This window comes from Ciconia boyciana, chromosome 6 (assembly GCF_034638445.1).
Source record: "Ciconia boyciana chromosome 6, ASM3463844v1, whole genome shotgun sequence".
Lineage (NCBI taxonomy): Eukaryota > Metazoa > Chordata > Aves > Ciconiiformes > Ciconiidae > Ciconia > Ciconia boyciana.
In genome coordinates, this window is record NC_132939.1 from 36,487,120 (window position 1) to 36,514,808 (window position 27,689).

The 27,689-nt window shown below is 34.2% G+C and overlaps 1 protein-coding gene across 1 annotated transcript in view; it reads left to right on the forward strand.

Annotated features, from left to right (window-relative positions):
- The window catches only part of LOC140652642 (formin), a 153,940-nt gene that overhangs the window by 109,667 nt on the left and 16,584 nt on the right, over positions 1 to 27,689 (forward strand). The window contains exons 14-15 of the mRNA XM_072863665.1: positions 19,900 to 19,951; positions 23,179 to 23,328. Coding sequence (XP_072719766.1) covers positions 19,900 to 19,951; positions 23,179 to 23,328 — 202 coding nt within the window. The remainder of the gene's footprint in view (positions 1 to 19,899; positions 19,952 to 23,178; positions 23,329 to 27,689) is intronic.

The window sequence follows — 27,689 nt, forward strand, 5'->3', positions numbered from 1 at the left end:
CTAATTACAATTAATAGCAATTAAATCTAATACTTGCTGTGTTGTAACAGAAAACACTGAGTGTGTTATGGAGACTGACATTCTAAAATGCTAGAGGGGATAAACTGTACTTCTGCTGATGTCAGTGCTGTTTTGTGTAACTGGATGTAATGTAGCTTAGTGCTTTCAACAGGGAATTAGGTGCCAGAACCTTTAGGTTCTATTCCCAGTTTAGCTGCTTGACATGTGATGCTAGAATAGTTGGTGAATCTCTTTTTCAGAGAGTGTTTCACTTTTCTGGTACACAGAATGTTAAATAACTATTCTTGCTATTTTTTGTAGTGAAAGATAATCTTTGTCAAGTACTTTGTGATTCCCATATGAAAGACATCATGTGTAAACTGTGTTAATACTTCATTAGCTGTATTTGATATGCCCATGCTTTTTGAAAAGGGCTTAGATTATTCTCAAAGTGGAAATAATATTTAGTAGATTTAATTATATTATATGCAACACATTATATTAATTTTACTATAATATGGAGACCTAAGAATTACTATAAATTAATATACATTTACTGTATTTCCAGTGGAATTACTGTATGTTGTTTTTTCAGAAATATGTTCATAATGTTTTCTATTTAAATTGCCATGATAGGCAAAAAGAACTTTGAAATTATGGAATTAGTGGTTGGTTTGGAATGCTCCTTAATTTATGAAACTCTTGCTCAGAATTGCTTAGAAGAAAACTCATCGTCTGGTACGAAGCTATCTATCTCACCCAAAAAAATTGGAATAGTTAGATGAATATGAGAAAGATGCAAAATACTCTATTTTGAAAAGGAGAAAAGAAAGAGTTTGGTTACTGCAGCTATGAAGCTCACTAGAAGGGATGCTGGCCAGTAGCCATTGGTGTTAGTTTTTCATGACATTTTTTATTCTCCTTGTGCATTCTCTCAAGAATAATACAAACCAGAAAGTAAATGACATACAGGAGTAGGCAACTAGCCTTAATAAAATGTATTTCTTATTTTGCCGCTTGACTATTTCATATTGTTTGTCCATTTTAATATATGTGGAAACGCATAACACGGATTCATGCAGGATCTTGCAAAATCTGGTCCCAAATTCCCCTTCATTGGTTCCAGGTCAGAAAGTACGTAAAAACTTTAATCTGGGCTCAATTTCCTCCCTCATATACTGGAATGTGCAAATCAAACAGTCTTTATGCTTCATAGCAGTTAGCATAGAAAGACCATAGCTGCCTCTCTTCATTTCTCTAAGAATGAAGTATCTTGATGATGAAGACTTTGCTATGAAAGGAATTCGTTTAGTTTACAGCAGAGTCTGGGAAGCAAGTAGTCTGGTGTCAAGACAGAACAGTTTTCGAAAATCATTAATAGTGGAAAGCAAAGCTGATTGGGAAAGGCACGTGATACGCTGAAGTGTCCAAGGTAACAAGCAGGATGGAGAGGGAGGGATTTGTCAAATAGAGTAGATCTGTTGAGATTAACCCCATAGTAAAAGAAATTTTTCTATGTTTAGAATTCTAGCCTAGCACTTAGGAAACATTGGTTAAGTTCATTGCTTTGCTACAACTGCTCTATGTCTTATACTGCATAAAAGATCAACACTGTGCAGTTGTGGGACTGTGCAATAGAAAAATAGAGCCATAGACCAAGCTACTCACGATAGCATTATGTCAGGAGGTAGTGCGTTTTTCAGAGAAGGTTAGCAACCACATGGAAAATGTCAGCAAATCTGATTTTTACTGCTGAGTGATTTCTTCTTAATAATTTTAGCCAGGCTGCAGTAGCTACCTGGGCATGCATCCAGTCTATTGCACTTTTTAATGTATTTCTGGTACAGAACAGGAGTTTTGATCCACATTTCCTCATTTGCCTGTTGGAATGCACCGTAGAGGATTGTTGAGGTAGTCCAGTGGGAAAGAAAATAAGAAATAAATTCCATTAAGGCTAGCCCCCTTCAATTTTATGTTAACTACTTTCTGTTTCATATTATTCTTGGGGGGATTATACCAAGAAATTAAGAAATGTTACAAAAAAACAACATCCAAGTGTACTGGCCAGAAACTCTGATCAAAACTGCTACACTCTCTGACATGAGAATAGGGAGGATAAACAGGGGGACTTCTGTGATTCCGTAACATACCTGGCTGCCTAAAAAGACAGAGAGTTACCTCCTGGCCTCTTCAAATGTGTGAATCAATTTCACATGAATTGTTTGATCTAGGTTACTGCAACTACGTAAAGAATTGTTACGTCCTTTCTCATGCATCTCTCCGTGCCTTCATGCCTCTCTGTCAGTTCCACCTTCATAACTCTATTTCCAGAAAAATATTTTTTTCTGTTCAAGTAACAAATTCTGATTGGGCACTGCGATTATGTATTTTCTTACAAATTTGTTCAGCAGTAAGAAGATGAAATACTGATTCTTTATTTGGAATCACTGGTTTTTAGATCACAGAGTTCTAAGTGAAACCTTGTTGAAGTGTATTTGACTTATTTTAACCAAATAATTGAAAGCCTAAATCATTTAGATCTTGATTTCAAGCTAGCGTCCAGGAAGATATTTTTATTATTGTTGGCTTTCATTCCTAATATCCCTGCTCAGATAATTGTATTATCACATTACTTGTTACCAGCTTAAATTTATTTCCACCCAACTTTACTTTTTTCCATTTTCTTCCTCAACAATACATAAAATACCATCTTATTATAGCTTTCATATAAGAAATTTACGCCACTAACTTTGAGTATACTGTAGTATGTTTCGCTGGCAGACTTTCAGTTTCTTGTTGATTATTTCCTACTTGTTCCTGGATATATAAATATTCCATCTTAAACGTTGTTCTCGTGCTATAGATGCTCATACATGGTGATTTATTCTCTTCATCTAGTTGCACCTGTTGTATTAACCCAGGGAAAGCAACCTTCCTTTCTTAGTTTATGGCCCCATATGTATTTTGAGTGTAGGATTATGATAGTAATTTCTTACATTGCAGCAAAAAAGTCTTTCCACTCAAAACTCTACTACTTTTCAATCAAAGCAGTCTATGAAGTATAAAGCAGGATGCTAACATCATTTAGTAGTAGTGAATCAGAAGTCAAGAATACTCCAAGACGCTATTATCAGTATGAATTTCACAATACAATAATTTTTCTTATTTCTCTCTTACTGTCAACAGGACATACTTCTATAAATTTTAATACAGTCAAAGATTAGGAAGAAATTTACATTGGCACTTATTTCCTGTAATAGTCCGACAACATTATATTGTTGGTTTTAAGTCAGACATAGAGATTATGTTTTCAGTCCTTAGTCATAGCAATTTGGTAGAGTTTGCCTGTATGACTTCACAAAATATCAGAAACCCCTGAGAAATATTTAAAATTCTTGCTTCTCTGCAATAAAAATATAGCTTTTCTCCCCAAGAAGAATATTAACAGAAAGAAAAATATTCTAAAACTGCATATGAAACTAAGTTGCATACTTGTCTTCCCACTAGTGTTGTACTCCTCTACCTTAATCTACATATCGGATTATGGTACTTGTGGTCCATTTTATTTGACAAGCTCTTGAATGTTTTAATGCTGAATAAGTGAAGCAAGAAAATCAAGAATAATTTTTAAGCGCACTGAATTTCAGTACCAGCTGCCTTTTAAACTATGGTGTGTAAACAACAGCAGAAGAGCAATAGCCCTTACAAGGATCTTACACTTGCCCTGATTTTCTGTTACCTGCAATTATGAAGCTGCTTCTGTCAACCAAAAAAGAGATCTCTGTAAAGATAACCAGGTCTACAGGACATCAGACTCTCTTGCAGATTCTGTGACTACGCAGTCTGCATATCAAATACTGATTCTTCCTTTTGTGAATAAACTGTACAAATATGAAGGCTTTTAACTTCAAAGCTTTATTTTCTGTTCTACTTGTCATAACTCTTTTTTTCCCTTCATTTGTTTTCACTGAGATGTTTTATTGTCTCTGCCACACATATGCAGTTCTCATATTAAACAGTGTGGGAGGATATTTATGTCCAGTGTCAAACATGAAAAATATGTCATACTTCCTTGCAGTGATAATGTTTGCTTAAAACTTTTTATCCTTCCCAGCAATGACATTACAGACCAGGCAAAGTTTGTGTTTAGATGTGGAACGCTGTTTTATATGCCAGCAGCAGAATTACTTTAATCTTTCAAACTGTTTGTGACAGTCATAACTGTTTTCATCACTCAAAGATCGTTGTATTTAAACAGATGAAAGAGTGATTTACATAAATTGGCATGAGACTGCAAAGCACAGAACCTTATTGCTGTGGTACTCTGAGATTGTATAGTTAGACAATAGCCTCGGTCCATAAGACACCAAATAAGGTGTCCTGGAATGTGATTGTATCCATATGCCTCTAACTAATGCAATATTGACAGTGAGCTGATTCAAAGAACAAGAATTTGCTCTGAAATGAATGTTTCCTCCTACACTACCAGAATTACCAGCATCAGAGTCCTGAAAATTGATGTTAATTAAAACTGGGACTTCTCAGAAAACTTTCAATTGATTATTCTTGAGACAGATATACATCAAATTGCTATAATCAGTTCCACTATATCATGGCTTACTATAAAAATTGGAGGGTTACACTCCCTTAGAATGTATAATATGAATGTAATTTAGAAGGACTTGTAATTAAAAATGCAATGTCATCCTCTCTTAGAAGACAAGGAAAGAATCCCTTAGAAACAACAGTTCCTTCTAGCTTCTTTTCAGTGTGATTGTGTTATACTGAATTACCGAAAGTCACTGGCATTTCACGATAGAGAAGGATTTCCTATTAATAGCAACTGAGTGACATAATGAATGTTAGTTTGATACCCTTGATTTAATAAAATAATGTATGATGTATATGATAGTTATAAATTCTACACCTAGAATTACTGGTACCTTTACTATAACCACTCTCAGCTGTCTGGAGTCTAACATTGTCTTTAAATTCTCATTGAAACCCTTATTTTCTGTTCAATTCCACTGGATTTCTTCCAGTGCCTATATCATAGGCTTATAAGTAAACAGAACCATAGGTTATATATGTTGGTTTTTCACAGGGATCCTATTAGGCTATTCTTTTAGTCCAGCTGCTTTCTTCTCCTTTACGGTATTCTTACAAATTTCCTGCATGATTTCCTGTTTATCTACTTATCTTATTGTGTTGTTATTCTCTGTACTGCAGTCAACAGCACTAGCATGCAGTTTATCTGGATTTGCTCTGCTGTTTACATCCTTGTCTTACCCTATTTGTGCTGATACTCAAAGTCAGTGAACTAATAGAATTTAAATCCCTGTCAAAGCTTTCCTTGGCAGGAAATCAGGATGCTCACTGATTAATTACTTTAGATTATATATCCTATGAGCAAGTGCTTACATATATGGAAGCAATTACTGCAAGGAAAGAGCAGAGTCAAGAATTTGAAAGGATTGGATAGAAGAGATTAATGCACTTAATAAATAATGAAAGGCCCAAACACACTTGCTCTCAAAAGACTTTCATACCTACCATCACATTGGTCACTCTCACCTTATGTTTGTCCCCTGTACGCTGTAATTTCATGCCATAGTCTTTGGATTAAGCTTGGACATACCCTTCACTGCTACCATAATACAAACTGATTATGACAATAACATGCTTAATCTGATATGCATTTATGTAGAATTTCTCTGTAGACTTTTGTAATTTTGGTACGTAGATCATTTTTCTCAATTATGTTTTGTACCTGTGCAAACACACGAATATCCTGTTTTAATGCTTTTGAGCATGATTGATAAAAATACTAGATGCTGAAAATTTCAGCAGGAAATTGGAGCTCTCTGGATTAGGTTCTGTTACGGTGTAAACTGTGTTTTCCTTTTTTAAGCAATGATAACAGGTAAAGTCTGTAGGCCAGACAGGAAATAGCCATCAGAAGGAAGCTTCTTTCTAAGAAAAAAAGATAAATAAATTTGACACCCAAACTTGTTGAACAGGATGTAGCAGGACCATTTGAGAATAAAAATAACAATCACAATGTTCATAGGGCAATTCTCAGAAACTTGAAGCTGGTTAAAAGACAAAGCACCAGCTTTCTACTAAGCTCTCAAAATTGGAGAATGATGGAGAATAGATGACACAGTGTTGTAAGATCAGAGCTGTGATAAAAGACAGACTTCTCCTAAATGTAAGAAAAGTCTGATTTCAGGTCATCATTCAACCTCTCCTGCAACAACTTCTGTGATATCTTTGTACCTAAATGCTTCAGATGCCAGGGCAAGATGTTTAAAAATGTACCTTTGTCCTGCGAGGAGCCCTTACAGTGCTGCTTTGTGAACAGCTTGACAGAGGTGGAAAAATCAGTAGCTTTATTTCTCTTAAGAGAGGTATGTATGGAATTGATTGGAACAGTACCTCTTTCATGGCATGTCAATCAATTCAAACTTTATAGCATCAGGATTTTTCAGCTATCTAAACTTTGTCCCAAGTCAGCTATTTTGAAAGTGTCTAAAAACTATTTCTTAAAGGACTTATTTTCAGCTACTATATAGCATATTTTAGGATATAACTATTTGTACAAAGCATGTGTATAAAGTCTTCCATCTTGAGAATGCCTTACAATCTGAAAAATCCCTCCACAAAGTGTTGCCATCTCTGGAACGGAATGTGGTATCAGAGAGGGCCCTAGTGCAGGACAGGCAGGGGTACCTGTCTAGGCACAACAGTGTAGCTTCTGTGGCCAAGCAGAAGACTTTAAAGGTTAAAGAATATAATGCTAAAAGGAAAAACTGGTCTATAAACTATATTTGGGTTGATCTTCTGTAGAGTTATCGGTACAGTTTATCAGTAAAACTTTATATTGTGTTTCCTTACCTTGAGTTTTGCACAAAGAGCCTAACCCAGCATTGACTTAGAGTTGAATGGGAGTTGGATAAGGCGTATATATGTTTAAGATTATTTAAGATTTCCACCTCAGAGAGTCTTTCCTTACATGTAATTGGGCAATTCCTAGGACAGAGAATCCCCAGGCTTAATTAGGAGAGCTGACTCTACATTTCTGTTTGGAATAATGGTAGGGGAACTTTGACTTTCCTGCCTTTTGAATGCCAGTCATTTTTCATTTTAATGTAATTTGATATTGGTTTGGTTTTGATGTGAATGAAGTAAATTGTCTCAAGATTTAAAATTTCTTTTGAAATTTAAAAAAATATTTCCAGACATTTTATAACATTTCCACAAATGTTGTAAAATAAGTTGTCCTATTAGATATTTGATGTAAAGAATATTCTACCATTATAGATGCAGATGCATCAAATTCCAAAGTATATTATTACTTTTACTCTGCATATGATTTTTAAGTCCATTCAAGACTTTCTTGTTGTAATGGAGAAAAAAAAACAAAAAATAATTAAGCTCATGACGACTGACCGCATTATTACAGCAGAATGAATTTAGATACAAATGATATTGGTATGGTTTGTGTTAATTATCATTCTCAGAAATAGTTTTTGTGGTTTTTAATAGATAAAATTGAATCAAAATGGTAGCCAAATAAAACTTCAGTTATGACTACAATTATATTTAATTCTTCTACTAATAGGTCAGTTGGAATTGCCTCCGTTTTTTAGGATTTCAGTTAAATGATCATTATCATGTATTTCTATTCTTCTGTCTGCCTTTTGCATGGACCTGCTTTATTATTGTGGAGTAAAAGCCATTTCCAAGAGATAGGAGGTACCTCATAAACAATAAGGTAATAATAAAGGTCCCAGAGGTGTAGTGAGCAGAAAGTCCGCAGTCATGGGCTTAGCTGCTGCACTCGCATGCCCTGGTCCTGTTATGTAATACTCATATTCTCTTCCTTCCTTTTACACAAGGATACACATGAACATGTAAAAATGTTTACATCCACTGGGGGGGAAGATAATTCCGGATACTCCCAGCATAGAGTTCAACAGAAAATAAGCAAGCTGTAAAAAACCAAAATAGATCAGGTAGATGCAATAATAATTCTTGTTATTTTCCCAGTCTTAAATTAAGCTAATGAGATTTTTTTCTTCTGTATACACTCTTATTTCTCTCATCATGGTAGCATCTGAGTGCTTTCTAGGAATGAATTAAATGGCCTGACTAATGTGTCACACATGCTTTACTTTTCCTGTCATCCTTTCCCCATAAGGAGAATAGTAGGGTTTTTATTTAGAAATTGAGAGAACCTTTTTTAAAATACATTCTTCTATGTGCTTATCACAAAGGCAAGCTCAGAAAAAATGTATGCCTTGTACTTGAATGCAGTTTGGTGTTTCTTGTAAAAACATTGTTTAAAAGAATCCTAACAAAATATTTTTTAAAGTTAGTATCCTGTATTTTATTTGTGGAAAGAAGGAGAAATCTTGCAGGTCCAAGTTTGCCTCTTTTTTACATTTTATTTCAAATTACAGGCCTTTCAAACTAGTAGCTAGATAGATTTTCCTGCATAAATCTAAGTTGTAGAATAACTTTGAGTTAAAAACAAGAATTAAATACATTGGTAGTATGAAATTATTTGACAAATATTTGTGATTTTGTAGAGGAAATTACTACATTTTTGTTTGGGAAATTAAATGAGCCTATATTATGATATATATTTTTTTAACGATCTATCATTACTATTTGTGTAGAATGTATGTAGTCCAACAGAGGTGATTTTTCTATTCATACATTCTTTAAGTAGAAGTTAAATAAGACACATGCTTTTTCATAAAGACATATGTGATTTTTGAGCAATATAATTTCTTTATTTTGTACTTGTTCTTTCTTGTTTAATTCTACCAATTTAAATTTCATATTTCTCAAGCTGAATCTTAGGTTTTCATACTAAATATTAATCTTTATAAACAGGAAGGTTGGTTAAAAATTCAGAGTTTTATTGAAATAATTTTTCTCTCTTGTATAAGGCATACTATTTTTTTTTCTTAAACAAGATCCTGCTAGGTGTTCTCCAAATTCATTTTTGATTCAGGTATGATGAAGAATAAAACAGTGAACTTTAGAGGCCAAACTATATCAGGTTCAATGATGTTAATATAAAAATGTGGAGAAGTTTGCTGTGTACCTTGTTGTACTTGATCTGTAGTTTTATAAGACATTTTCAAAACAAGGAGTGTTCATTTGGCACATTTCACATCACTAAAATGCAGTTATAGATGCTAAAAAAAAAGAAATAATAGGCAAAATCTACCTTAATATTTCACCTTATTTTCAAATGTGAATATCTCATATAAATACTTAGATTTAATTTGATTTTCATTTTGATTTGATTTACCCGTAAATATGGGTAGCTGTGTATTTGAGAATCAGTTTGGGCTTGAAATTCTCCTCCCCCATCCTGTCTATATGGCTGAACAAAAAGGGGAAGGTGACTGTCATACTTCCAAGCAGCACATTTTTAGAAGGTCAGAATGATTAAATTCGTTCTCAATAATGTAGTTTTTCTGTTCATGCTTTTTATTGACAGTCTTTGTTTCTTAAAGAACCTTCATTGCTTTTTTTATTTAAACAAAAACGTAGCAAAGAAACAGATGTGTCCCACATAAAATATGCAATAAATCTTGTCTCACAAATTCTTTGCTCTGAACTTTCTGACAGAAACTGTCAAATATCCACTTTAATTCTAGTATAAAATGTTCACTTTGTGTCATGGCGCCAACCACCATATGCTGGAATAAAGTCAGTAACCAGCAATAAAAAAAGGCAACATACGCACCTTTGAAACAGTACAAGCAATCAACAGTGAGAAAGGTCTATATAAATCTATGGAGAATTAATCTCAAGCTTTGCCACTATCCTGCTGTGCATTTACAATGAGACTTTGCTCCCGACCACCAGAAGTGGCTTACTTTGCAGGAGTATATCCTAATGAGGGGAAAATGTATGGAAAACAAAGCAGCAGCTTTTAACCCCCCACCCCCAGCCTTTGGATCACCTAGAAGAGCATGTCCTAGTGTGTTCAAACATGTGGGGCCACTACACATCACGCATTGCTGTACTTTAGCTGATCATGTGAAACCAATCTTGACTGAGCTCAATCAGCAGAAATGACTTTAGCTTCATAAATCATTGTTATCATTCCACAGGAGGAGGCAATGCTATGGCTTTTCTCTCCTAAAAGTTTTCAGGCCACAAATTGCACAAGCTTTTCTGAAATTAGTTTAATTATATTTGTATAATTATTCATTCTTCACCCACCAGGTTAGCTGTTGGCTCACCATCAAATTAACTTTTTTTTTAATATCCTTCTTATGTTTTTGAGAAGACCTCCTGCTTCTTATTGGTTTTCATAATCATTCAACTATTTAAAACTATTGTCCTTGGTATAAAAATGTGCTCATCCTTAAAGTTTTTACTTCTGCTTACAACAGGAGATTGTAGTTACAGATAATCTGGATAGTTAGTTTTCCCAAACCCAGAACAGATTGGATTTAACCTTGTTCAGTTTGAAAGGATTAGAACTAATTTTTCATTTCCTTAAACTGTTTAGATACATTTAGTCATCTCAAAGATTAATGTTGGAATTAGACCACAACATTGTAAGAGTTTATTAAAAAGAAGTTAGAATTAGAATATATTTCTACAGTGTTTAAGTACTAATAGGCTTTAAAAAGTATTTATTCTCTGGAACCGCAAGTGTGGGAGAATGAGGGATTAATGGCTTGATTGCATTTTAACAGAAAGCAGTTTCAAATAATTTAATTGGAATAAATTGAAAGATGTAATGCTAATTCTTGCTTTGCAATTAATAACTCCAGAACACAGGAAAGTAAGACTAACATTAGTCCTAATTTAATGAAACAATTACCTTTTTGTGGTGAAGCTAACTGAAAAAAGAGCTTTAATTTAAAAATCTACTCTTGTGGAATGCAATAGATGCATTGTACTAAGAAACATATATTTTAAGAAATATAGGACTTGATGAAAATAAATATAAACTTCTTTTTCTTCATAGTTAGTTCTAATTTCTGGTAAAATGACCTTCAACACTTTTTCTGGCACATTTATAAACAGCATTATCACTTTTAAAAGAAAACATAATTTCCTAGGTTTTTTATTACCTATGATAATAAACACTTTCTTGAATGTGTTGCTTGAGAGTGTTCTGCTGGTGTTGTGTGCCTCTGTGTGTGTTCAAATGTCTACAATTTGTTATGGTTTGGTAACATTAAAAATACTGAATCTTTTATAATTTTTAACAATTTCTGTATGGTAAATGTTAATTAATTAGTCCTTGCCCAGTACCTAAGATACCGGTTGGTAACTAATCTTCCTGATTACTTGTGGGAAAACTTGTTTGTTAAGCAGCTTTCCAAGACTGCACAGAGACTCTTTGTACTATAGAAACATTCGTACATTTTCATCATTGGATGTGGGTTTCTTAGTTAAAAACAATTTTTGTACCACTGCAAAGGAAAATAAACTTGTAAGGACTGTTTCAGGGAAGCATGATTAAGACCTCATGGCAGTAAGTGTTCTGAAGATTGTTTTGAAAGGATTTAAGAAGTCTATAGCAGTATTTAAACCATCTAAAAAAAAAATTGCATAGCCAAATCCCACATTAAAAATGTGACACTTTCTAATTTAGAGAAGAGGTAAAGGAAACAAGGCTTATGTGATCACACTGCCCGTTGGTTGTTCCCCTGCCAATAATTTTTTATGCATTGGACAATTTTGACTGAACGTGACAGAGTTAGAGATCCTAAGATATTAAGCTCCTAAAATCTCAATAAAAATATGTGGCTAAATATACAAGAGTGACCCTATTAGCCTTCCAGGGAGAGAAAGGCTGTATCATGAACTCAACCCTTAATTAAACATTAATGAATCCATCTGGGAACTACCTCTAAAATACAGAGCCACAGTAGGCCAAGTTTCATTGATTCCATTGCTCCCAGACCTTCTTGCTTAACTGATACCATAGAAGAAAGATCTCTTGATGGGCGTGGGATCGTTTGTTTGGGGGATTTTTTGCATTCTAATACCCTGGAATAGAAAACTATGTTAGACATACAATGAAATATTTACATGTAATTTCCAGGCTGTCTGTTGAATTCCGTGAGTTCGTAAAGCCTACCAATTAGAAGTTAGTAACTAGCTGAAGAAAGTTAATCAAATAATACATACTAGAAAAAGTAGTTGCTAGGAATCTGTACATAAAACACTTAAATTTTTTTATGATTTCTGAAATATAAAATTTTTATAAGATGAAAAAGCTCCTGCATGAGAATGGTGGACTGTAGCCATGTGAAATAATTTGCAGTCATATTAAGTATGTATTTTTAAAATTTGAAATTGAATACAATACAATTTTTAAAAAAAGGAAAATGTTTTACACTGTATGTATTCTCTCCTGTTTGCTGTTTATATATGAAGTCAATTCTTAAGTAATAAGAATTATTTTGTATAGAACTAACTTAAAAATAATATTATTTCTCAAAGGATAGTTATATTAAAAGTGACTCAATAAAACAATGTAGAAATAACAGAAAATTCAGGTTTTACGTATAGCTCTAGATAGATAGATTTTTCTTGAGTAAATCTCTTCCTAGAACAGGATACACACCTCCTCTAGAATTTCTGAAATTTCATAATTTGCTAAAAACTTTTAAGGTTATTGAGAAAGCCTATTCAATATTGAGAATGAAAAGTATAAATGTCTGAAATTACAAAATTAATTTTTACTGTGAATACCTAATTTCTGAGAACTTTTATATCCTCTGTTGCTATATGCTTTATTATAGGATGTGTTTTCAAAAAGTAAAACAGTTCTAAAATTGCATTGTCTGCATGAGATGTAAACCTTCATCCCAGTAGCATATGATACTAAATTAGAAATTGAATTTCCATGTCTTTAACAATTCCAAAACCCCAATTTCCATACTCAGTACCATACTTATTCTTGTTAGTCAAGCCATGTTTTCAAAATACAGTGTATTCCACTTTGATAATGAAAAAAAAAAAAAAAAAAAGAAAATAGAGATTATGGCTTTCCTTCCATTTTCTTATTTCACATTCTCTTGCATTCATATGTGTATTTTCATGAATACTTGTTTATTTGCACTTGACATTTGTTAATTTGTTTGAAAGATTCTATTAATTTGATTTTCATTCCTTTAAAATTCACATTTCAAGAAAGCAGATTCTGGCAGTGTCCAGCAATGTGTTATAGTATCCAAATTGTTCATTTATAACATTCATGGCCTTCTTATGCAGGGCCCTGTCTTTTTCTAGACAGTAAGATAACACTAATAATAAAAAGAGTAAACGGATGTTGATGGTACTTATGAACACTTTGTATGAATTGTTAGCCACATGCAGTTGGCTTTGCTATCATCAGCTAAACAATAAAACCTCATACTGCATTGAAAACTATTGATTGTTTAACATGACAAATCAAGTGGCTGGACACCTAGGCTATAGTAAAAAAATAACTATAGACTTGATTTTTATGCATAAAAACTGTCCAAATGATCCAATTGATCTAAATCTTAGGATTCATCTACAACAATTTTTCTATATGGCTATGTGCTGTTGTACCGAGTCTGGTTGGGATGGAGTTAATATTCTTCATAGCAGCCAGTATGGGGATGTGTTTTGTATTTGTGGCTAAAACAGTGTTGATAACACAGGAGTGTTTTGGCTATTGCTGAGCAGCACTTGCACATTGTCAAGGCTTGCTTTTTTTTTTCACTCTGTCCTCCCAGAAAGTAGACCAGGGGTGGGCAAGAGCTGGAAGGGGACACAACCTGGACAGCTGACGCAAACTGACCAAAGGGATATTCCATGCATGTAATGTCATGCTCAGCAATAAAAAAGGAGGGGAAAGGATTTGGGGAGAGGTAGTCATTGCTCCAAAAATGGCTGGACATCAGTCTACTTGTGGGAGGTGGTCAGTGATTACCCTTGCGTCACCTGTTTTTTATCTTCCCCTTTTCTTCAGTTATGGAACTGTCTTTATCTTGACCCATAAGTTTTTCTCGCTTTTGCTCTTCCTATTCTCTCCCCCATCCCACTGCAGGGGAAGGGGGACAAGTGAGCAAGTGGCTGCGTGGTGCATAGCTACTGGCCGGGGTCAACCCACCAGGACTCTAAAGTAACAGTCCTCAGGAAAGCACACTTTCATTAGATTGCTCATGATGGTTCTTTGCAGCTCAAAGAACTGCCATGTGCTAGCAAGCACACCCCTGTGAAAATTTTGTTTTCCATATTATTCCTTGTAGTCCAGTAAGTCTTGAGTAAAAGATTTCTTCAAAATTAAGTCTATTTGGAAAGTTTCACTGGTAACAAATCTATTGAAACCAAAACCAAAGAAGGCTAAATTCATCCGGCTGCTGATCCTGCTGTTCTTTGTACTACTGTAGTGTCTAGGAGTTTATGCAAGTCCAGAATTTTGTACAAAAACAGAGAACATCTATATTGCTTTTGATGATCCTCTCTAGTCTTTTAACCCACCTACAAGGCCACCTTTGAGCTTTTTCTTCCACTCTGCATAGTCCCTGATTAAACAGGGTTATTAAATAGTTTCCCTTGTATGACAATTGTATTTGAGGGTGAAGTTATATATAGTATACTTTTGGCCATAGGCTGTTCTGAGTTCAGCTTCTGATACCCAAGTATATCAGCAATGCATAATTTCTAAGAGATTTTGATCTCTGTTGTCAAATAGTGGTATATCTTCATGCTTTAAAAAGACCAAGAAAATAAGGACTATTGTTGCTTGTTCTCCTTACTCGGTAATGTCATAGAATGTGACATTTGGCCCTTTGGAAAAAGATAACCCAACTGAAACTCTCTGGGGATATACTTTTTTTCCTTAACCCTTGATTAGGGGGCTGGTATGTTTCTAGGGCAGGTTTCATCTTTGACTACCTTTCAGCATGACTACTTAAGAGGTTTTAGTCTTGACTAATAAGGAAGGTGAGTTCTTGTGAGCCTAGAAAATGTCATAATAACCTTTTGTCAGTGTTTTAACAGTCTCTGTCCAGGCTCTATAAAGTTCAGAGATCAATGCAATTAAGGGCTGTGTTTTGGTTTTGCATGTTTTGTTTTGGGGGATTTTTTTTGGTTGGTTGGTTTTGTTGGTTGGTTTTGGGGTTGGTTTGGGGGGGGGGGTTTGTCTGTCTTATCCTAGATTCTGTCTTAATCTTAACTGTGGTTGGTTGGAAAACATGAGTCAGAAAAGACCTATTTCCTTCCTTGGGGCAAAAAATCAAATAACTTGTTTTAGGGTGGGTTTTTTTTTCCCCCGCAGAGAAACATATAATTTACCAGTCTCTAAAAGTTCATGAAGCATACATCTTTGAAGCACATGAACTCAGCCTTGGAATATAAAACTAAGAGTTCTGATGTCTCCACCCTAACTGCTAGTTGTCTGAGTGTTCTCATAATTTTTAAGATTGTCATTGCTCCAGAATGCTTAGAGAAGTTATAAAAAGTTATGCATCAGATCTTTTGATTCTGAAAATAGTAAGATACTGAAAAATAAAAAAGTTGTAATGGGTACAACTAGATCAGTAGACTTGTGTGAATTATCCTTCCTACATGCATTCATATATATAAGGTCAGAGAGAAATACCAGAAAACTTATGCAGTCAGAATCAGTAAGTGTTAAAAATTTTCACTAGAGGGGCAGAAGTAACTGTGAGATTTTTGTGCAGTTGTGTCTACCCATTTTTCTTTCTTTGTCCTCCCCTCTTAGAGCAAGTAGTTTCATCATTCTGTGCTTGCCTCTGTTAGTTACTGATCTTCTCCAAGTTTCAGTCTGTACCAGTATCCAATATTTTCTTTCCTTTGTTCGTTGAGGAGCTATTTCATAGTAGCCTGATGCATGAAGAGGTCTTGGTTCTGTTGTAACTGGAAGCTGCTATGCATATATTAGACCCATTAAAAATAAATACTTTCTGGTTATTTCTCATTCTCAAAATAGTGTTTGGCATGCTGTTCCATCCTCAGCAAGTAGAATATGTAGAAGAAATAAGTTGGGGGGGGGGGGTACCATTTCCCTCTAGTACTGTTTCACTCTTAGAACTGTTACAGGATCATGGCTCTTCAAATGCTTACTTCTACATTTCAGTAAAAGAAAGTCACCAAAAATATCTCAGGTTCATAGGGCAAATTCATAAGATCATAGTCCATTTATTCTCTTATTTTTTGAGCTAGATCCAGATAGCAAGATGAATAAGACTAGTGGCTGGTCTTCAGAGTCTATAGCTGTTTGTATTACAAAAGACTATTCTTACAGCAAATTAGAACTGCGTATTTTGTAAATACCTGTTTTCCTTTCAAAGCTCTTGTCTGTAGAAAGACACATACATTCTTAATTGATCCTGGCTTTTATATCTATATTCAAAGAAGATATATTGATTAAGATTGTCTGCTTGTCATAGGACAGGATCTGATACTTTATTCAGGATATGGACTTAACCAAATCCAAACAGTAGAGCATATTAAGAGCTTGTATTTAGATGTGAAACCAGACAGCAAACTTTACATTTGACAGTTCCCTGTCATTTTCAAAGCTGGTCAAGCCTAATGACTCCAAGGCCAGACAGAAGGCCGTCTCCATACCAAATGCAGCTTATGAGAAGTCATTCTGAAGGACCTCCATGTAATCTGTATACAGATTGTCTGTAACGTAGAACATCTGTGGCTACACTATGGAATAATTTGGTGCAGTAGGATTGGATGAGCAGATTGAAGCAGAAGAGGCTGAGGCCAGTGTGTTTACAGTAGAGTTTTAAGCTTTGAGTTAGATTTAATCCGAGGTGAACATCTCTACCTCATATATTGCAAAGCTGTCTGAAGGCTCAAGCATTCTTTTGGTCCTTTTGTCCCTATTAAGTATTGGAGTGCATTTGCTGTGGAGCTTCCTGTTTAGTTTCCTCCTAATGGAAATTAGTTTATAAGCACCAAAACATATCTGCAAACCAAATCAATGCTCAATAAATGGGAACAGTGAGGAAATTAACTTCAAAAGCATCCTAATCAAAAAGCTAATGCCAATAGTCACTGTATTTCAATGTTCACTGCAGTCATGCTTTTCTCCAGTATGAGAAATAGAGAGTGGTATCAGGAGTCCATTTCAAAACAAAGAAAATGCGCTACATGTAGGTAGGCTATAGAACACTTGACACAGCAGTTTGTGGAACCAAAAAGTCTTATAAAAGCTTAAGCAGAGAATGAGCAAGTTCTTGGGAGAGAATCCATTGAGAATTACATTGAAATGACATCCAGTGCAGGAAGCATTTTGTATGAACTACTGAACCTCAGAGGCAAAGAGAACACTCAGGGGAAGGATCATGTGTTTGTCCTGGTCCTTAATTCTAACGGAGCACCTGCTTCAGTGTCTGCCAAAGGCAGGATACTAGGCTAGATGAATCCCTGTGCCAATCTGATATGGCTGTTATTACATTCTTAACTTAAGGAAACTGAGGAAAGTGAAATCAAGCATGTGGTCTAAGGACGAAAGAATTACATGATCCCACTTCAGCAAAAAGGAAATTCTATGTGAGCAAATGTGGTGTTGCCAGAGAAATAAAAAGACAGAAGTTCTTCATTTATGTAATTCATTTTAATTGCCTTCAGTAATTCCACGAATTAAGACAAGGATTGATATGTTGACTATGGGGCTTTGAGGACTCTGTTGAGGAAAATACAATGTTTCATGGAAACCTTTACTGAGAGCATTGATAGTGTTAGTTATTGCAGGTTGTGGAGTGGGGAAAAAAAGCAAGGTATTACAAATTCTGAGTGGAAAATTACTTAGAAATTGTACAGAAGATTAGAGAATTGCTCTGGTTTCTTGTCTTACACATGATATAGTATTTGTAACTCCTGTTTACTTAGAATTTGTTGCATAGAGTTGTTAGTTTGTTTTCTTAACAGGTCTCAACATCTGAATTTCAAATAAATGCTTTTAAATAGTTCCTTAGTAGACATCCTTATAGTTAAAAATATGGAAAACACTGTTTGTCATATAATACAGTTATTTTCTTCCTTCCTCTTTTCCCTTATATTGGTACACAAACACACACACTGTTATGTAAACTTTGTGTGTGCCTTCCTAGAAGCCACACCTTTTTTCTACTTTCTATAAGAAATTAAAATTTCTTTCCTCTATCTTCCCTTATTCTGTTCTTACAAGATCAAAAAACAGTAAGTCAGGTCTTACCACCTAACTATACATGGATAAGCATGTTGTCCTTGTTAGCTCTTGCGTTCTTGTTCATGTGCAGGGACCTGAGGGTATTCAATTTCTGTTGTAGCTGTGAATGTAGCTATGTTGGGAAATTTGCCTTACTTAAAAATTTTTCATCTCCTTAACAACCAGAAAGAAATTATTAATGTAATCATAAAGTGTACAATTTTATACACAGTTCAGCCTTTTAACCATCTTTGTTTTTCTATATGTAGTTAATTTTGTATCATGATGAACCATCAGAATTCCAACCTATGTTTTCTCCTTCTAATGATATAAAATGAAAGAGCTGTGGAAATTATGAATTAAGTATAGTAGGTTAACTTTAGCTGAATTTCTCAGGAGCCTGAGATGAACGCAATAAATCAGAGCTGCCCTATCTATTTCAATTGCAGCTGTCTTGCCACGAAGATCTGAGGTGGAGAATGTAATGGTATAGAATGAATAGTTTTCCTTGCAAAGGGCACACAACATTGTTTCTGGCTTTTGCCACACTGAAATAATCTGAATAAGTATCTCCAACACACTTGCCTAATATAGGTAAACATATGAGTTGAAACTAATTTGTTTTGTTACCAGCAAATTTCTGAAATAATCCAGTTTTTAAATTATTTTAACTGTCTTAGTACAAACCTCTGTGTCAGTAGCCTTATTATGAAATTTAATCATTCAGGGTCAATTTCTCAGTAGCCTTGTCTGTGAACTCATGTTTGTAACTGTATTTCAACCAGCCAATGCACTCCTATAGACTGAGCAGCAAAAAGATACAGTTCTTTATCTTTGTATAAAGAAGTGTCTGAATTCTGTTTATATTAACATTTGCACTTACAGGATTATTCTAATGTGGAATAGGAATAACTTTTCCACGTTAGTATTGTTTTACATATGTGGTATTCTGCCACAGCTAAAGTTCCTCCACTGTACTAAGAAGAATTGATCAACATTTTGTGAAAAAACTAGTGCTTTTGCTTGAGTATCCAGCTCAGGAAACATTTTCAAAAGTAGAGAATGCCCATCCTTTGAAAATCAAATCCTTTTAAGTAGTTCGTGTGAGCATTCTGTAACAGAGGGGCTCAGATTCACTAACCATATTTCAAACTCTTGGCTGCTTTTTCAAAAAAATCATGTACATACCATACATTTAAAACTTAGTACATGTGTTTTCACTTTCCAGCTTCCTGAACAAAATGTGATAGCTATATGGAACAGTTGGTGTTAACTATGTTTGGTACCTGTTCCATTCCAAATGAACTTCCAATTATTTGCGCTGCAAAAACAGGTTTAAATTTGTAAATTCTGGTCTGCAACAATAAAGAAACATACACAACTTAATGTTCTTTTTTTAGTCAAGTTTAGTCAAGAAAGTCAAGTTTAATTATTTTATTTTTATTCAGATTAATGTCTACACTTTATATTATACTGTGAATTTAAATGACTTTTCTAATCCAATACACTTTATTGGTACATTAGAAGCATTCATTTAGGTACAAGAAATAAATAAGAATCAAAAATTAGCAAATGTTTATGACTTTTATTATATTTAGTATACAACCTATGCAATTTTGAATGTAAGAGATGTTTAATCTGTGGGATCTCTAAAACAGTAAGGCTGTAATTTATACCTTTGAAATGTTTTTCATTGGCAGCTAAAGAAGAACGTAAAAAAGAAGAGAGCAGTTTGGAAAATGCACAAAAATGGTAAGGTTTTTGCTGGTGTTTTCTAACAGTTTATTTTGGTCAAAGATGTTATTGATCTTAGGAATTACATCAAATAGGAAAAAGGATCTGTACTTCAAAGAAGTAATATGCTTTCTGAAAAATTCTTATGTAGTCTTCCAGGAAAAAGCTCAGTTGAGATTTTAGCCAAACAGTGTACTGTGTTTGAGGTTTTAATTACTGTCAACATTGAATTGAATCAGAGTTTTACAGAATATTGTAATAACTGATTAACTACTTAATGTAGTAAAAATGTATTTCATTGTCACTGAACATTTTCAGCATTTAGGCTATTGAATGCAGTATACTAAGAAGCCAGTGAAATCATAATGTTTTTATTGCCTGAATATCCGTGCCTTACTTAGGCCAGAGGAGGCAAAACAGGGGGAGAAGTGAGATAAATTGATTTATAGATAGGTAGTAAAATATTTAATAAGTTAGTATTTCTAATAAATTTTATTAACCAAATTGTGGTTTTGTGAGAGTAAAGGATTTGCCTTTAACCTTGTTTGTGTTAGCTATAGAACTGCTATAAATCAACTGCGGTAAATTAATTTTTAACTTCTTATCAATATTTTTTCTTCATGGTCACTAAAGGCAGATCTGTGGTAATTTGGATTTTTATGTTACTTTTCTGAGCCCAGAGTCACTCCACCTAACTGAGACACCTAGGTTAGTCTTCCTAGACAGTCAGGAAAAGAGATAGGCACCTCCCAAATGCAGTTCAAGTCTTAGGTGAACTGTTTCCATTTGCTTGGAGAAGGTGCCTAAATGGGCTGAACTACTGGCTGACACCAGCTGGGGCTTTACCTCTTAATTTCATTTGTCAAGGGTGGCTGGCTGGCTTGTTTCCTTCCTACTACCTAGAAACCTACCTTTTGTGGCACAGGCTCTTTCATACTCTACCTGCTTTGTAGCCTCTCTGGAGCAGAGTAGACTCTCCAGGGTATGGAGGTACACTTAATTTGCAGTTGACTTAAGGAATTAGTTGCCTGATATGGAGTTTGGGTTTTTCAATTGCTAACTAAACATTCATTATTTTAAATTACTGCTGAAAAGATCCATTACTCTTGAAAGTCAGAAAGCAGCCCAGGAAGCTAGATTAAGCTGGGTGAAAGCAAAACAGTGCTACCGGGGGAAGGGCTGAAGATGAAACATGAAGAGGGATGAGGAGGAAGTGTCAGGATGAAGGCAGAGTGAGAGAGTGTGCAGGAATTCAGAAGCCCGGCGCATGCAGAGACAACTGTATCAGCTACAGCTGGGATGGAGAAGGGTTCCGTTAGCAAGAAGAGAGCGCGATGTTACCGGGCTGCTGTTACATGAAGCAAACCTGAGAAGAGAGTTTCTGGTCTTGCTGTTCCTGGCTCAGCTATGCTGGTCAAGGGGTATGAACAGCTGGGGAATATTTGGCCCAAGTGAATGTAATGGAGATGACATTGACCAGTAGACAAAAACTGTTTTAACCATGTGCTTATGACTAGGGTATTTTAGTATTTTTAGGGTTTGAAATCACAGAATGGTTTACACAGATATTTAAAGCTGTATTAGTTTTTTCTTTATTTATTTTCTCCTTGTAGCATCACTACAGGACCCTTCAACTCTGAATGTTATGGGCTTATTCATACTTATTTCATTATGATTCCTTTACCATGCATCACCAAATAACTTGAAATATAGTTACATGTTTCATACAAAACCTATGTAAGATATTTAAAAGGTTAAGTGTATCATAAATGAGGATTTAAAAACCTATTATATTAATAGCTCACCTTGAGCAACATGTTATATTCTTCAGCATGTCCTAGAAGCTGTATCCATCTTTAAAGTATCAAAAGAACCAGAGCATATTGGCTCGTGTGGCTAAAATCCAAGCTTCTTTATTTTGTGAAGCAGCTGGAGTATATATTCCTTTATTTTTTGAGGGTAACTTCTGTATTTTTTAATGGTTACTTTATATTCTTCAAGCCTAACTGAAAGCTTGAATCTCAACCTCAGGCAAAAAAACTTGACCATAACCTTGGCAATTCCATATGAAAACATGCAACGTGGACCATGCAAATGCAAGTATAAGTCAAGAAAGAAATATTTGTTGAAGCTGCATCTGTTGCTCAAGTAACATCTGTTGAATAGTTGGGGACTCCTTACAAGTCTTTAAAATACCTCTTATTTATTTTATTTTCAAGATTTATACTTCCTGTGTTCTAGATTTAGGACCTATTGGCAAGTATAAAGAAGAATATAACTTTCTTTTGCTTAAATAAAATCAATATTTCAAGAAAAATTAGTTATTTTGAAATATGTTGTTACCTTTCTTTTTAAATTATAGCATTATTTTTATAAGTATCACCAAATCTTTCAGGATTTTTACATCTACTTTGCAGAGAAAAATGATTCAACCTTTACAAAAGTGAACATACTTTCTTTTGTTTTGTTTAGATAAGTCTCCATGTACCTAGTCATGTGAATCATTCCATTTTATCTATACAAATAAATGTCATAAAGGTTAAAAATGCAGAATCAGTTAAAATGCTATCGGAAGTATCATCTATAATAAAAGACTACTTTGAAAATATCCAGCTGTATAGCAATTCAGTAGCCACATTATAAAATAAAAAAGCATTAAAATATTGGCAAAGTATTTTCATAAAATTAATGATCTGCTTATTGACACATGTGGAAGGAGATGATTTATTTTCAGTAAAAACTTTGCAGACCGACTATTGGCACTGTCTATGGCTTTTTTGTTGCTTTTCCCAATTCTCCCTAAGTACTTGAAGGTTATTTTTAACCAAGCCTGGAGATTTTTTCCTGACTTGGCATGTGACTCTCCCATAGTCCTTCAATAAGGATAAATGGGAGAATAAGATCGTCATGGAGTGTTGCAGAATAAAATTAAAGAAATAGACATAATATAGCATTTCCTGAAATGCAAGAAGTTAAGTTTTTCTCATTAAAATTGAATGCCCATGATTTGCCTCTGTGACATATCTCTGTGATGGCTCATGCATCTGTAAGTTATCCTCCTGAGAATGAGGTAGGTATTGGACGGTTAGTTATACTCAGCATGAATTGCTGCTGTGATTTCCAAGGCCAAGGGGAAGTTATGGTAATTACCAGCCTTGACTACTGAATCAGGAACCAGCCCTCAGAGAAACTGTTTCCCCAGTGGGCTTATGTGTTGACAGTTTTTTTTCCCCCCTCCCTCGTAGCTTTGAAGAAACAGTGGGATACTTTGGGATAAAGCCAAAGCCTGGTGAGAAGGAGATCACACCAAACTACGTTTTCACGGTGTGGTACGAATTCTGCAGTGACTTCAAGACCATTTGGAAACGAGAGAGCAAAAGCATTTCCAAGGAACGGTAAGGTTCTAATAAAGTCATTAATACCATTTTAGATGTCTGGGAAACTGTTCCTTCTCAAACCCAACAAATTATACTCCTATATTTCACAGGCGTCATTGTTTTCTTTCAGATCTAATGGACATCAAGGAAAGATTATTCCCTCAGGGTGCGTAGGAAAATTCACCAAAGGCATTCTGTCCCCACAAAAAGATAAACACATATAATCTGATAAATTACACTTTTGTAACCCCTTCCAATTACTAGCTAGTAAAATGAAAGGGGAGCTGTGCTAATTTGTAACAGATTGCTTCTCTGTGCATTTTCATGTTGAACTAGCCTAAATGAGGCGATATTGCTGTCGCAGACAGTACAGACAAATAAAAGTGAATGCTTTTCCAGTTAATATACTGCACTTGCATCAAAGGGAAGCCCCAGAGATTCAGGCCACACTTAGCACAGCGTCGAAGCCCCACACTGAATTTACAGCACTACTTCTGACTTTTGGTGTCCTGCTGAGGACATCAAACTACTTGCCGCTAGATCTCACCACAGTCTCCTGATTTTATTAGTTAGAGTAAAAAAAAAAAAAAACCAACAAAAAAACCCCCCTTCAATTATTTGCTTGATTTTCTTAAAGAAGCTTAAAATCTTTTACAAAGAAAAACCAATTTCAGTACAAGCGCACCATGCTTACCATATCTCAATTCATTGGAAAAGAGTGGTAAAGTGGTCATGCTTTGGAAAAGAATGGATTAATCACTTTCAGCATGAAATATAAATCCAGGTGCTTATTCCAAATTGACACAGATTTAGAGAAAAATGTCTTTAAAAGTATCGGCAAAAGTAGTAAACTAATTTACACTTACATTTTCCATTTTGCTCCAAATCAGTGGGGCTTTTAGGTTCATGTAGAAGTAGATTTTTAAAGGATAAGATGTAGAAACTGAAAATTCCAATTATCAACCTTATCAACATTGTTTTACAGATATTACAGGTTTTAAACACTTGAAAGTTGTAGCTTTTTGTATCGTCTATGTTATGATTAGATTGATTTTAGAAGCTGACAACTGCAATCATGTACAAAGAATCTTTTATTTCCTTGTGTCTAGATCAATATGCAAATTTGTTTTACATGTTAAAAACTGTGTAAAATAAACAGTCACTAGCAGATTGCTATAGTCATGATAAGGATCATCTCAGGGATATATTTTCTCCTGAATCATGACTTATTTTTGTTCCAAAAGCAGTTAGGAGGAATAGAAATTAACTACCGAAGGAAAAAAAAAATCCAGACCATACATCCATTCCTTTTTATGTAATTAGCACCTTGCTGATGGCATACAATGATCCCTTCAAAGAAATTAATTTAAAATGCCTTGTAAATTTTTTAACACTACATAACTTCTTAAACTTTCTTAATACAATATTCAAGAAATCTTTGTTTGTAAGTAAACTGCTATATTCTGTGCTTTCCTACTGGGGTGAGATGAGAATTTCTCATGGTTTAATAATGATATAAATAAAATGTACAAATAAAAATACAGCACAAATATTTCATCAGCTCCTTTGATGGATACCCTTTTTCCTATTCATAAATGTAAAGCAATACCAGTAGAATGCAGAACACCAGTTACTATAATACTTCAAAGTGCTGACACTTTCTGGATTATATAGACTGTTCACTTCAAATTATTTTTACAAAGTTTCATTAATCTCAAAAGGACAATTCATTGTCCTTTACATTCAAAATTTGGGTGATTCATCAAGACAATGAGCTGCTGAAATGAGGAGCCTTGTGTAATAAGTAAATTAGAATGACAGAAGAACTGTTTTCATCATCCTAAATTGTTTTGTAATGTGCTACTGCAAAGAAGAATGTCATGAAATCAGTAGATTAGAATGATGGAAAAGCTATTTTCATCACCTGAAAATGTCCTGTAAACTCATGACCATTTAAGGGTTCTCTTTTACAAAGTATGAGACTAACAGTTGATGAGCGGCTGTCCAAAAAAGTCTGAAAGCAGGGCTAAGAGTCATTGTGCACATTGGTAACTAAAAAACCTAGTATGACAGGAATGGACAGCTGTCTTCCTTAACTGGCTAATTAATTGGATGCACTATTTGTTTTGCATTGCTAAAGATTGTAATTTAATTTAAAAAAAATCTGTTTATCATGAACCAATTCTTTTGTTTTGAAGGAAATTTTAAAGAGGAAGAATTGGCAGTGTAAGTCAGTATTTTCAAGCTTGGGTTCTGAACTGAGGCATTGATATCCTTATGTGAACACATTTACAATTGGATTTCCCTTCACATTTGAGGAGGAGCTGCAGAAAGAGCGTAAAATGTGTCTGAATTAGCTAGTCACATAGATTAGATACCCAAAAATTGATTTCATTGTTTACATTTATATAGGAACATTAATATTGGATTATAATTAGTCTCTCAAGAAATATGGCTCAGAAAACTCAAAATTTAATTATAATATGCAGGACTATCATTATGCAAAGGTATAATGAAAAATGAATTAGGTTAAAATTAATAGTAGTAAAAATAGATGAAAAGATCTAAGACTCCAAAATTAAAATTTTATACTCAAAACTAACTACTTTGCATTGTATAACAGACAACTTTAAAATCTCTGAATTTCGGGAAAAAAAGAGTTCCTCCTTGAACTAAATGACAGCCTCAGCTGCAAGAGCCTGTTTTGTCTAAAAACTACTTGGCTCCCAAATGTAACACAACTGTAGAAATCTAATTAGATTTCTATGAGACTTTTTCTTAAAGTAAAGGAAACACTTTAACTGAGCTGCCCTGCATTTAACCTACCGTGAAAATAAATTAGCTGCCTGCAAAATATAGTTGAATCATTGTCTCTTTCCTGGACAAAATTTGCACACCATTTAGGAATGCAAGACAGAGTAACAGATAGATATGATATGATAAATAAATGAGTATAGAGATAAAATAAAGAAAATTTTCAAAACCATATTCCTCATAGGAATATGATGACGGTTTTCTTTCAGACATAGTATTCCCTTCAGTACCAGAATGCAACTACAATACAATAAAATTTGCTTTGACGTTCACCTCTTCATCTCTGACAAGCAGCTTAATGTAAATGTACCATAATACTCACCAAATGTTGGAGACTTTTTTTGGTTTGTTTTGCATCAAAACCCAGTTTTGTTGTTGACAGCTTTATAATTTAGTATGTCTGTGCATCCATGTACATCAACTGCTTTTATCCTTTCTCCTGTTTATAAAATTTTGAGATAACTGAATTGAAGACTAAACCAAAGGTATATATATATATTTTTTTGCAACAAGGCACTTACACCATGGGAGATTGCATATAATTCTGCTCTCACTTCCTTTTCTTAGACTACTGATTTTATTTACAGTGGGCATGTCTATGAATTTAGAATCAAAAAAATATGTATTTATAACAACTTAAATACTTTGTGTATATATATATATGAATGCCTGTCTATAAGTCTATTAAAGCATTCAAGATCTGTTAAAGTATATTTTAAGATGATATCCTAGCCAAGTCTGAATATAGGGAAAAATATGAATACAGAAAAAATACTGATAGTTTGCAGTGAGTAGTTTCATCACAAACTGTGATTGTATGTTTTGCAAAAGAAATGTGAAAAGGATTATCATTATGTGTTTATGGGTGTTACCCTTTAAATATGAAATAATTAGATATAAAAGAAATTATTGCTGTTAATTTGACCCACTGCTTACACTGCAAAGTTAAGATTGCTACAATAGTAACCGTGCTGGATTAAGCCATCTCTTTCAAATTGAACATACATACAAATTGTCAGAATTCAGAAAAGAAAAAAAGAACTGAAGTTTGTCTCAATAGCTGGAGAAGACATAATCATTATTTAATGAACAGAATTATATACTTCATCTTAAAAATAGGAAAAAAGTACTATTTTTTAATGGTACCTTTTATAAAAGGTCATTTTTTAAAAAATGCTTTCTTTGTTCTTGAATTTCATCTCTAGCACAAAACATTTTGATGGTTTCAGCTTAATCTTGTGAAAAAAGACATAGTAAATTTTTTTTGCCACAAAGGTAATAACAGGTTTGAAAAGCAGAAGCTCTGACTGTAGCAGTGTAGGTAGCTAATGGTAAAGATGAAAATGTCCTAACAAAAGACAAAGCACTGAACAGTGCCCAACTAGGGTTTTTTTTAATTATAGTAAATTGGAGCTGGCTATAGCTTTCTACCCAACTCTTCCATTTATTAAATACAGAATGAATTGTATTCATTGCCCTCTATATCTGCACAGGAAAAGAGTAAGTCTGGGGAGTCCTTGTTTGTAACACCACATGGTCATAAGAGATAACATGTAAACTGCAAA